Source organism: Danio aesculapii, chromosome 20, assembly GCF_903798145.1.
Source record: "Danio aesculapii chromosome 20, fDanAes4.1, whole genome shotgun sequence".
Lineage (NCBI taxonomy): Eukaryota > Metazoa > Chordata > Actinopteri > Cypriniformes > Danionidae > Danio > Danio aesculapii.
The window spans coordinates 50,848,156-50,861,591 of record NC_079454.1 but is presented as its reverse complement, the minus strand read 5'-3'; the positions used below and the strand labels follow the sequence as shown (position 1 = coordinate 50,861,591).

At 38.8% G+C, this 13,436-nt stretch overlaps 1 protein-coding gene across 2 annotated transcripts in view; it reads right to left on the bottom strand.

Annotated features, from left to right (window-relative positions):
* Positions 1 to 13,436, bottom strand: part of cpsf2 (cleavage and polyadenylation specific factor 2) — a 31,370-nt gene that overhangs the window by 8,455 nt on the left and 9,479 nt on the right. For both annotated transcript variants that reach the window (XM_056481663.1, XM_056481664.1), the window contains exons 6-11: positions 12,733 to 12,848; positions 10,657 to 10,844; positions 8,867 to 9,157; positions 5,781 to 5,881; positions 2,254 to 2,457; positions 80 to 232 (exon numbers count right to left, since the gene is read on the bottom strand). In XM_056481663.1, the coding sequence (XP_056337638.1) occupies positions 80 to 232; positions 2,254 to 2,457; positions 5,781 to 5,881; positions 8,867 to 9,157; positions 10,657 to 10,844; positions 12,733 to 12,848 (1,053 nt within the window). The remainder of the gene's footprint in view (positions 1 to 79; positions 233 to 2,253; positions 2,458 to 5,780; positions 5,882 to 8,866; positions 9,158 to 10,656; positions 10,845 to 12,732; positions 12,849 to 13,436) is intronic.

The window sequence follows — 13,436 nt, the reverse complement described above, 5'->3', positions numbered from 1 at the left end:
CCAGCAGCACACAAGTGTTTAAGTACCCGCTGAATTTAGTGTACAGGAGTGATTGAAAGGTGTTTTATCAGACTCTCACCTGATCTCCAGCGTCTGAGTGGTGCTCGTGCATTTGGTGGGCACGTCCGACAGGTCCTGCTCCATGGGCTCCTCTCCGTTAGTCAGTCCAGATTCCAGCTTGCTCTTCTCCTCTTCTGTGGCCTGCAGCTCCGGGACCAGGAAATCCTCAGGCCTGAGAGGTCAGACGATCAGAGTTAATACACATCAATAGGACACAATTAATAAAAGACAACAACACATCCACAGCGATTAATAAAAACGACTACTTTAGTTTATTGAGTGAACAGGAGCAGAGACCTGTACTGCATAAATGCCATGGTATTACTATGGTATTTGATGCCATCATTGTTAGGGCAATGCTGGAAGATGCTTTCATGCAAAGTTATTTTTTTCTGCATCCAAGTTACAGTATTGGGTGATTTTTTTTTTTCTGCTTTTACGTTGTGTGTGAGTTTTCATCCTTAAGAAATGGCTAAAGATCTATCTAGGGCAGATAGGCGGGTAGAAGGATAGACAGACAAATAGAACGAATGATAGATTGAAGGAAGGATGGACGGATGGATGGAATGATGGATGAGCAGACAGACGGACAGATGATTGGATAGAAGGATCGAATGACCAATACACGCATAGAATGATAGATAGGTGGATAGAACGACAGATAGAACAATGGATAGATGGATGGATGGAATGATGGATGAATGAAAGCATGGACAGAGACAAATATATAGAGGATGGATGAACTAATAGAACAGATGGATAGAAAGAATGGCTGATATATGAATGGCATGGCAATTAGTTGGATAGAATGACAGACAGATGGATGGAACGACAGACAGACGGATGGAACGGCAGACAGATGATTAGAACGGCAGACAGATGGATAGAACTGCAGACAGACAGATGGAATGGCAGACAGACAATTAGAACGGCAGACAGTCAGATAGAATGGCAGATAGATGGATAGAACGGCAGATAGACGGATAGAACGGCAGATAGATGGATAGAACGGCAGATAGAAGGCAGATAGACAGATAGAATGGCAGATAGACGGATAGAATGGCATATAGATGGATGGAACGGCAGACAGACAATTAAAACAGCAGACAGATGGATAGAACGGCAGACAGTCAGATAGAAGGCAGATAGACGGATAGAGCGGCAGATAGACGGATAGAATGGCAGACAGACGGATAGAACTGCAGATAGACAGATAGAAGGCAGATAGACGGATAGAGCGGCAGATAGATGGATAAAAGGCAGATAGACGGATAGAGCGGCAGATAGATGGATAAAAGGCAGATAGACGTATAAAAGGCAGATAGATGAATAAAATGACAGATAGGTGGATAAAATGACAGATAGGTGGATAAAATGACAGATAGATGAATAGAACGGCAGAGAGACAGATAAAATGACAGATAGACGAATATAACGACAGATAGGTGGATATAACGGCGGAAAGGTTGACAGAACGACAGAAAGGTGGATAGAACAGCAGATAGAACAAAAGAGAGAACGATGGATAGATGGATGGAAAGACGGATGGACAGAGATGAATAAATAGATGGATGGATGGATGGATGGACAGATAGAATGGCAGAGAGACGGATAAAATGGCAGATAGTTGGATAGAACGGCAGATAGACTAATATGATATAAAGACAGATAGAACAACAGATAAAATGGAAGATAGACTGACAAAACGACAGATGGAGGGAAAGAACGACGAATAGACCGATGAAGACAGACAGACGGATAGAAAGACAGATGAATGGACGGATGGATGGACAGATGGCTGGATAGACAAATAGATAAGGCAGATAGACGGATAGAACGACAGATAGATGGATGGAACAACTAATCAACGGACGGACGAATGGATAGATACAGTAGATGGATAGACGGATGGAAAGAACAGCTGATAGATGGATAGCACAGCAGAGACAGATAGATGCATAAATAGAATTATGTATAGATGGATAGAATGTCAGAAATATAATGAAAGACGGATAGAACAACAGATAGATGATTGAAACGATGGATAGAATGATGGATAACCGGATGGATGGACAGATAGAAAGATAAACGGATGTATGAATAGACAGATGGATAGAAGGACGGATGGACAGATGGATAGATTTGACACATTGCATATCCTTCTTTTATGTCTGAATAAATCTTGTTGTTCACCTGATGATCTCTCCATACTCGTCCCACTTGATTCTCTCCTCGTGTGTAGGGAACATCGGGTAGGATTTCTTGGCCTGTTTAAAGAATCCTCCCTTCCTGCCGCCTTCACCCTTCATCATCAGGTCGTGATGTTTGGTTTTCACCACCGCCGGCTGCTCCAGATCATCCTCCATATCGCTTTCATCACTCGAGTCTAGGTCCACTCTGAACAACAGTAAACAACCATCGTATAAAACCATTCATGCATATTATTATGCAATTATTAAACCTCCATTAGCCAAGACGTTCTTACAGTGCAAAAGTACATATAAGTTCATGACCTCGGCTACTAACAAATTTCTTATTAGGTGATTATGGTTATTACTCAATACAGTTAATTGATATCAGTAATAAATGGGTTTTTATTGAGGGGGGGGGGGGGGGGGGGGTATTTCCACAATGAATATGTAACATTTTTACAATCAGATAGAAAAGTATTTTTAATAGCCATTACCCCATATATATCCCCCATTATGCCACCCCATTATATGCACATCAGGAAACACATGATAACTCTAGACCCAAACCCTGGGCCGCGGACTGCTAACTCTCAGTGTATCAGTTGGTACCAGACCAAAGAAGATGGATAGGTAGACAGATAGATGGATCAAATATCACATCTTTCCCATGCGCAGGTTCGTTATTTCGAATAGAGACGTGTGGCTTGTGTGTTCTAGGTGCACCCAGTTGAAAAGATCTTCAGAATGCCGCGAGCAAACGAAGTGACTATGCGTAGTGCTTGTGTAACCCCACTGGTCCTACAACACCCAACCCGCTCTGAGCTGGGATTGAACCAGCGACTCTCCACATGGAAGACAGTTGATCTAACAAGGAGGTAAAAGACCATGCCCTCTAGCGTCTGTCGCTAGAGCACCTTAGAAATCAAAGGAGTGAGGTTTACCTGCACAGCACTTCACTAGCTGGTCTGTGTTACACTCACCCACCTAAATCTCACTCCAATCAGGGTCATGGCACCAACGTTGCCCAGCCGGTCCTACATCACCCAACCCGCTTCGAGCTGGGATCAAACCGGCAACTCTTTACTTGGGAGTTGGTTGATCTAACAAGGAGGTAAAAGACCATGGTCTATAGTGTCTGTCTCTAGAGCACCTTTAGAGGTCAGAGGAGTGAGGTTTACCTGCACAGAACTTAACTAGCTGGCCTCTGTTACACTCACACCCCTAAACCTCACTCCCATCCAGGTCAAGGCACCAATGTAACCCTGCTGGTCCTACACCACCCAACCTGCTCCGAGCTGGGATCGAACCGGCGACTGTCCACATAGAAGACGGTTGATCTAACAAGGTAATAGACCATGGTCTCTAGCGTCTAGCACCTTTAGGTGTCAGAAGAGTGAGGTTTACCTGCACAGCACTTCACTAGCTGGCCTCTGTTACACTTGGTTGACAGGGTGCAGGAATTACACTCATTACTGCCAGTTTCCAAAAAGCTGAAACTTCGCAACAAAGCCATACTTACATGCTATGTCAGATTGAATATTCAAAGTAGCGTGGTAAACACTATAGGGACCGCATCTCAGGTTGTCACTGTTCAAAAATAAACGAGTAAAATAAAAACAGGCGCTATTTACTTATGGTTTGTTATTAAACTAAATAAAAATCAGGAAAAAAAGGAGCGCTTAAAACAGAAATATCCAGTCATCTTTACAATGACGGTTACTAATTTTTCATCATAACAGCTCACTGCTCCTCACATCGCTTGTTTAAATGGCTCTTCGTCTCATTTTACGCTTGAACAACTAAACCAATGCTTAGGTCTATTTAACTGACTATATTTTGATTAAGTTACACTATCGATGCAGTTACAAAATTGAAAATAAATCACATCAATCTTTCGCCAGAAGATTTCAGTGGCTGAACACTTCCGATCATGTAGACCTTTTTTTTGGCTGCTGCATGGAGTGCGCCATAGTGACCAGCATCTTCCAGTAGAATGCTAAGAACTTCCGTTACAGCGTTTACAATCGGTAATTTGTGCTAAGAAAATGCGTTTAATAGCATTTTGAGTGGATTACGGAGAGTTTTGTGACACACAACTTTGAAAGGTGTGTGTTAAAGCCGTTATAATCTGTCAGATGTTGGTTCAAGCACGCGAGAAAAACTGTCTCCTAGTTCACGTGTCTGCCATCAGAAATACAGTGTGTGTGCGTGTGTCTGTGTGTTTCAGCTGTTAGCTCAGCTTCAATACACACACGCAATACTTCACTGCAAACCAGATTACTGACATGAAACTTAAGTATGCAAGTCATGCAACTTACAAAAATGACCAATAATAGTCCGTTACTGATACTCTGCTGGCTGATTTGCTGGTCATTCTAATTGTGAGCCGTTTATGTTTCATTTAGTGTGTTGTATTCACCACGGTTTGTGTTTTTCTATCATCTCAAAATGTCCATTTATTTTCACTTTGCCACCGTTATTAAATCAGTGTGCTAGTGGGACAGTGCAGGTGACTTTAGCGATGACGAGGCTTCATTTAAACAGCAGAAGATGCCGTCAGACAATGAGGGGAAAATGCCTCACAGCAGTTGTTTTCCATCCTATTAGATCACATTTTTTTAAAATGATCAGTCCAGGAGGTGGCGCTGATCGACAACAGTATCAGTTTAAAGAGGATAAAAGCAGGTAAAATAGATTAAAGCTATCGATTCAAAGCTTTCCAAAGGTGACTGTTTACACGCAGCAGCTGCCGACCGGAAGTTCTTAGCATTCTCCTTGCGCATACACGCAAAGCATAATGGGTAATTTTGCGTTCCAAGAAAAAGGTCTATAGCCCATTCATTAAAACATTGTACATTGCAGATATACAAATCTACATTTGTTGATGGACATTTTGGGCAACCTATCCTAATTTTTAGCCTGAAATTTTTTATTTGAACGAACATTTTTTAGTCCTATGCCTTACCCACCATATAGAAATACATTTAGATCATTTACTTTAATCATTACTATAGAAATGTGAAGAGACCAGCACAACAAAAAGTCTGTCTGAAGACAATCACCTATTGCACTATTTAAGTTTTTTGGTTCTATAAATAAGCATAAATGCGAACAGCCTCAATAATTTCTACATTTGACATAGTGTGCATAAAACTACAAATTAACATGAAGACACGTTAGCAGCATTAGTGCAGGATTTGACACACCGTGCTGAACATCAGAGCTGTTTTATAGTGCCTTTATTCATCTTTAAGCAGCGGCAGAAGCAGATGTTGAATGTTTAACAACAGCTCTAAAGAGTGCTGCGACTTTTTAACCTGATAACGCCTCAGTTCATCAAGTATTTATAGCTATAGATCTTTCTTCTTTTCACAGAGGATCTTTTCTTTGACTATGCAGAGTATTAGCCAGACTGCACTTGATAAATGCTGTTAGAGAAAGTCTTGGGGGTTTGATCAGTGGTGCATTCTGGGTGAATCAAAGCCCATTTTTCATTCTGACAGTGTTTTAGTCACATTTTCCACTTACTCTTTTGCCTGCTCCAGTTTTTTGGCAGCTTCTTTCTTCATCTTCTCTTTCTCCATGTACTCCTCTAGTTCTCGTCCCTCCAGTCGGCAGCGCTTTCTTATCTTGTTTAGTCACAGAGAGAAAAAGAAACGATAACATAAGCTTGCAAATAATAAATTAAGATATCAAACACTTCACATTCCCACAGTTAGACTGCATATGCTACATATTAAAGACAAAAACTGCACAAAAAATAAAGATAAAAAGGCAGAAGTCAAACATTTTTGCAATCAAATCATTGATATTTAGAGATTTATCTGAATGACATCAGATAAATTAATATTTACTGCATTCACTAGGAACATTAGTATATATACACTAGCTGACAAAATTCTTGCCGCCTATCCAGGTTTTAGGAACAACAAATAATAACTTGACTTCTAGTTGATCATTTGGTATCAGAAGTGGCTTATATGAAAGGCAAAGGCGTCTAGATTACGCTGATTTGACCAAAATAAAATATGATCATGCCTTGATTTTTAATGATTTCATTAGGACAGTAAGGTCTGACTTTGTTTAGACAAAAGTCTTGTCATTTATTAGAAATAATGTCCAGTATAGAATATAAAGTCATGTGTAGTGGAAACAGAATGAATATTGTGTCTGACTCCATCATGAGCTTGGAGGACTGCATCCATACATCTCTGCAATGACTCAAATCACTTATTATTAAAGTCATCTGGAATGGCAAAGAAAGCGTTCCTGCAGGACTCCCAGAGTTCATCAAGATTCTTTGGATTCATCTTCAATGACTCCTCCATCTTACCCCAGACATGCTTAATAATGTTCATGTCTGGTGACTGGGCTGGCCAATCCTAGAGCACCTTGAGCTTCTTTGCTTTCAGGAGCTTTGATGTGGAGGCTAAAGTATGAGGAGCGCTATCCTGCTGAAGAATTCACCCTCTTCTGTGGTTTGTAATGTAATGGGCAGCTCAAATGTCTTGATACCTCAGGCTGTTGATGTTGCCATCCACTCTGCAGATCTCTCGTACCCCCCCATACTGAATGTAACCCCAAACCATGATTTTTCCTTCACCAAACTTGACTGATTTTTAAAGAATCTTGGCTCCTTGTGGGTTCCAGTAGGTCTTCTGCAGTATTTGTGATGATTGGGATGCAGTTCAACAGATCATCAGAAAAATCGACCTTTTGCCACTTTTCCAAATAATCAACTAGAAGTTATTATTTCTTGCTCTTACAACTAGGATCAACGACAAGACTTCTGTCAGGTAGTGTATATAAAACAAAGACAATTATAAATTTATATTTAAATGTATAATTTAACAAAATTTGAGTACCATGTATAGTTAGTACACCTTTGTATGTCATTTAAGGTCAAATACTGAGATCTAAATGTAACTTGAAATACTATATGATTGTACTTAATGGAGTTAACAATAAACATAAAATGCAAAAAATATAATAATAGCAAAATAATATTTAAAATATTTTTAGTTAATTAAAAATCGTAAAAAAAACAAACAAAAAAAACAAACAATTTTCTCAGGAAATTAAAACGAATGGATGCTACGATCATATTCTATGATGTGCAATATAAACAGTTGCTAGCCTAACCACTAAAAATCTAATCGCTGCTTCATATTTTCAATCATTAATGGTTTTTCTATGACAACATGTTTTTAATGCATTTATTGTTGCTTAAATTGTGGTTGATAGCTTAAAAATGCATTAACAGCAACTGATTATATTTACAAATTTGCATCAGATCTTGAGTAAGTAGGAACAAAAAGTGACCAAGCAACAATGCATAGACAAAGCAAAAGTTTTCATTTCTGGATTTTTTTTGTTGACACAATTCAACGCTTGTGTGCTGTTGGAGATGTTTTCATCCACTCTGGGGTGATTTTGAGTCTTAATTTGGCCACGACTTTCTCTGTGTTTCAGCAAATGGAACAATTTTTGCTGATAACCCTTATTTCAACACATATTTTGGGAAAATGCTTGGACATTCTTCAAAAACTCACCAATACACTCTGGCCAAATTGACTTCCCTTTTATTATGTTGGGGGCTGTTTTTGCCCTTTTGACTTCCATTATAATGACATTTTTGATTGCAAAGCCATGATAGCATATAATCATGCATTTTTGATTGCAGTTGGTTTTCCCTGTTGGGAAGAGGTACAATTTATAAACTGTTACTGTTGATCATCAGTTGCAGTGCAAAGCCTAGTTTAAGGTTTTTATATGGAGTATAGCGTGTCTGTGTGTATGTGAGAGAGAGAAAGAGACAGAGCGTAAGAGAGACATTTGTACGCTTACCTTGATATGTCTGAAAAAAATTACAATAAGCAGCTCAGCTCTCATAGTAAAGAACATAGTTACATAGTAAACATAGCAAATGTATTTATGCACACACATTATAATCTGCGGTTTAGCTCCACAGAACTCCATAATAAAAGCCAGAAACTTTTTTACACAGGCCTATCTAAAAGGGTAAATGGTACTAATTGATGATCAACAGTAAAAATGACAAATTGTACCTCTTCCCACCAGAGAAAACCACCAACCTGCACTACCTGACAAAACCAGAAACAATGCATGATTATTTGGTATCATGGCTTCGCAATCGAAAAGTGTTATTATGATGAAAGTCAATTGGACAAAAACAGCCCTGAACATAACGAAAGGGTAGTACATTTGAACAACACACAAGGGTTAATGGATATTCAGATTGTTTCATCCATGCTAGTGGTCTTCAAAATGGGCTACCGACAAACTTCTGGTGAAAACTTCCAGTGACTAGTTTCAATTACACAAGACTTATTTTAAAGCATTGATAATTAATATTGATTGCATTAATAAATAGATTTAAGCCTTAAGGCCAATAAATAGACTTGAATAGACATTCATTTAGATGTTCTAGAGTAAAACTAGAGCCATTTAAATGCAAGCGCCATCAGCCGAGTGTTGAAAATCCATTGGATTTACTGCGGTAAAATATTTTTCCATATTTAAAGACAGTGTGCCACCAGTAGGGCCCTCCCCTGTAAGCCTATGCATTTATTGCGCTCCTGACTGGTCCTCACCTCCAGCTCTATCCTCTTCTCCCCGGGGTTATCTATGAGGTATCGGGCCAGTGTTCCCGGTGTGGTCCTGTAGGTGAGGATGACTGAGTTTTTGGAGTCTTGGCACCACTGTATGAAGAGCTCCCGAGAGAAGCCAGACTCCAGATCCGGCTGACTGCACAGAACCACCTTCGGGCTGGGCACTCGAGCCAGATCTGACAGGCCATGGCAGAGTGACAGGTGCCGGAACTGGAAAGGGTTGTTCCTCTTGTCCTCAAAGCAGCGCATCAGTTTGTCGCTCATCCACTCGACCTGTGAGAGAAGAGGGAGATAGATGTTAAAATTCTTAAAGATCGCATCTTTACAGTCAAATATCACAAACTATTCCACAGTTCCAATCACTACATAATAATGATAAATTAAGAATTCTACTTAAAGGCTCTGTTGCTTTTTAGTAGCTTATCATTTACACCAATGCTACAAACTAAGGGGTAAAGGGTGAACACATCTGCATTAGTTGTACTATCAATGTTTTATATAAATATATACATGCATTTTATTGTTTTACAGTATTCTGTGCAGTGGCTGATTATGTCACAGTAGCTTTTTATAATATCAGGTGTACATGCATGAAAAAATACTGTAGTAATTTATAGTAATCACAATAGTGTTTGTGAACCACACTATAGTAAAGTTTAATATACTGTATATGATATAGTATTTTCAACTCTTTGTTTGTATTACCAATGGTGAACTGTTACTGTAAAAACAAATACTATATTATACTGTAAACTCCAGTAAACCAAGGTGTATTTTAGTGTGTATATTATACCCTAGACTTGTAAAAACTACAGTATTCTATAGTTTTAGTGCTAGAAACTATGGAACCACCATAACAGATTTATTCAAGTACATTACTATAGTAAAATTCAAAAATACTTTAATATTTACTATACATTACTATAGTATTTTTTCTAATGGCCATGCAGATTTGCAGACATTTCTGTTCAAAGTAATTTTAATAAAATATAATATTTAATAAACGGATGGACAGATAGAGACGGACAGATAGACGGACGACAGATAGATAGACAGATGGACAGACAAAACAAACGGATGGACGGACAAACAGACGGACAGATGGACGGACAACAGATAGATAGACAGATGGACAGACAAACAAACGGACGGACGGACGGACGGACGGACAAACAGACGGACGGACAAACAGATGGACGGACAAACAGACGGATGGATGGATGGACAACAGATAGATAGACAGATGGACAGACAAACAAACGGACGGACGGACAAACAGACGGACGGACAAACAGATGGACGGACAAACAGACAGATGGACGGACAGACAGACAGATCGACAGACAGATAGACGGACAACAGATAGATAGACAGATGGACAGACAAACAAACGAACGGACGGACAAACAGACGGACGGACAGATAGACAGATGGACGGACCGATAGATAGACAGACGATAGATAGATGGACAGACAGAAAGACAGACAGACAGATAAATGGACGGACAGATAGACGGACGGACAAACATGATCGGACAGACAAACAGACAGAGGGATGGACAAACAGACAGACAACAGACAAACAAAAGGACAGATAGACAGATGGACAGTCAGTTAGACGGACGGACAGACAGATAGACAACATCTGCTCGCTTATAAATAAAAATATATATATATATATAAAAAATTAAAAAAAACACACACAAATAGCCAGGATATAGACAGCACATTATTGCACACACACATATCTGAGTGGACTATAAAAGTGAGACCTGGGATTTTGAGAACTCCACCACGTTGTAGCTGACGTTGTTGAGCAGAGCGAGTGAATAAACGCCCAGTCCTGCATCCTTGGTCCTCCAGATCTGATCCAGGAGCTGGGCCAGTTCCAGCACCCGTCCCGCTGTATCCACTGCGATCAGCACATTCCCATCGCCCCGCAGAGTCTCCATCACATTGGCTGGAAAAGAAAGAGGAAGGTCAAACTTACCACAAACATGTATTAGGAAGTTTGTGTGTGATCAAATGTTTATTAGAGAAATAGTTCACATATATAGAACATCACAATTCTCATTTAAAGAATATATAAGGTATATCATTATATATATACACACACACACACACACTAAAACATATATAAGACAACATTAAACAAACTATAAAATAAATAAATAAAAAAATAAAAATAAAAAAAAAACAATCACTGACACAGAAGATGTGATATATGTGGTGTGTGTTGGGTATTTTTGGTTTTTTGTGTAAAGTGGCCACCGGCCACTTTATTAGGTACAACTGTCCAACTGCTCGTTAATGCAAATGTCTAATCAGCCAATCACATGGCAGCCACTCAATGCATTTAGGCATGTAGACATGATCAAGACGATCTGCTGCAGTTCAAACTGAGCATCAGAATGGGGAAGAAAGGTGACTTAAGTGTCTTTGAACGTGGCATGGTTGTTGGTGCCAGGTGGACTGGTCTGAGTATATCAGAAAACTGCTGATCTACTGTGATCTTCACGCACAACCATCTCTAGGGTTTACAGAGAATGGTCTCAATTTGGTCTGATGATTCTCGATTTCTGCTGCGACATTCAGATGGTTGGGTCAGAATTTGGCATCAACAACATGAAATCATGGATCCATCCTGCCTTGTATCAACGATTCAGGCTGGTGGTGGTGGGTGTAATGGTGTGGGGGATATTTTCTTAGCACACTTTGGGCCCATTAGTACCAATTGAGCATCGTGTCAACCCCACAGCCTAACTGAGTATAGTTGCTGACCATGTCCATCCCTTTATGACCACAGTGTACTCATCTTCTGATGGCTACTTCCAGAAGGGATAACGCTCCATGTCATAAAGCGTGAATCATCTCAGACAGGTTTTTTGAACATGACAATGAGTTCACTGTACTCAAATGGCCTCCACCGTCACCAAATCTCAATCCAATAGAGCACCTTTGGGATGTGGTGGAAAGGGAGATTGGCATCATGGATGTGCAGCTGACAAATCTTCAGCAACTGCGTGATGCTATCATGTCAATATGGAGCAAAATGTCCGAGGAAGATTTCCAGTACCTTGTTGAATCTATGCCACAAAGGCAGTTCTGAAAGCAAAAGGGAGTCCAAGCTGGTACTAGTACGGTGTACCTAATAAAGTGGCCGGTGAGTGTATATCGGTTCATACATAAAAAAATAAATAAATAAATAAATATTTTAAAAAAAGGTCAGTAACATTAGCTAATTGCAAAGATTCTGTCATCTCACAAAATCTATTGAGGTGTCTGAAAAAAAACAAACTGATTTTTTTTTTACAAGTACTATAATATTTACAGTAAAGTACTATAGTAATTAATATACTAAGTACTATAGTATATTTTCATGAGGGTGCTTAACAACTGAAAATAAATCTTGTATAAGAACCTGTGCCTATGTGTAATGTCTAAAATAACTTTGTTAAACATGTTACTTTTTACAGTTGTTACCTTGCATTGTTTTGTTTTATTTCTATATTTATTTATATTATTTGTTTTGGATAAACACTTTCGCATTCTGAATTCCAATGACTAATAATTACAAACGTTAAAAATACCTAAAGTATTATAAAATAGGATTTTTTTTTCCTTTATTTGATAGTATGGTAAAATGACTAACCACTGGGTTATTGTGCGGAATATGAAATATTCTTAGGAATGAAGTATGATGTGTTCTTTGAAAGAATGTATTTGTATAATAATGCTACTATATTGTCCTTCTGGCATTATATAAAGAGTAGAAATGTCTGACTTGCTTCAAAGCAGATTATTTAATGATTATTCATAAGAATAATATTAGGTTAGTATGAACTTACTGAGCAGCTGCTCGTCTCGTTGTTTTCTGCGAGGCTGAACATACGAGGCGTTGAAGGAGTCTGTGATGAGGAGAGAGGGTCTGCTGAGAGTCTCCAGCGAGCAGCCGTTCAGATGACTGAGAGACAACATCACATACAGCTGAAGTCAGAATTATTAGCCCCCTCTGTATATTATTTCCCCAGTTTATGTTTAACGGAGAGATTTTTTTTTCTAAACATAATAGGATGCAGAGAAAAACATGAATAGCAGCATCGTGGAATCATTTCTAAACATAAAGTTTTAATAACTGATTTATTTATCTTTGCCATGATGACAGTAAATAATATTTGACTAGATATTTTCAAGACACTTCTATACAGCTTAAAGTGACATTTAAAGGCTTAACTAGGGTAATTTGGAGAGTTAGGGTAATTAGGCAAGTCATTGTATAACGATGGCTTGTTCTGTAGACAATCGAAAACAAGTATTGCTTAAGGGGGGCTAATAATTTTGACCTTAAAATGGTTTAAAAAATTAAAATCTGCTTTTATTCAAGCCGAAATAACAAATAAGACTTCTTCAGAAGAAAAAATATTATAGGAAACAATGTGAAAAAATCCTTGCTCTGTTAAGATATAATTTAGGAAATATTTGAAACAGAACTAAAATATTCACAGGAGGGCAAACAATTACGACTTTAAACTGTATATAAAAAGTCATATAA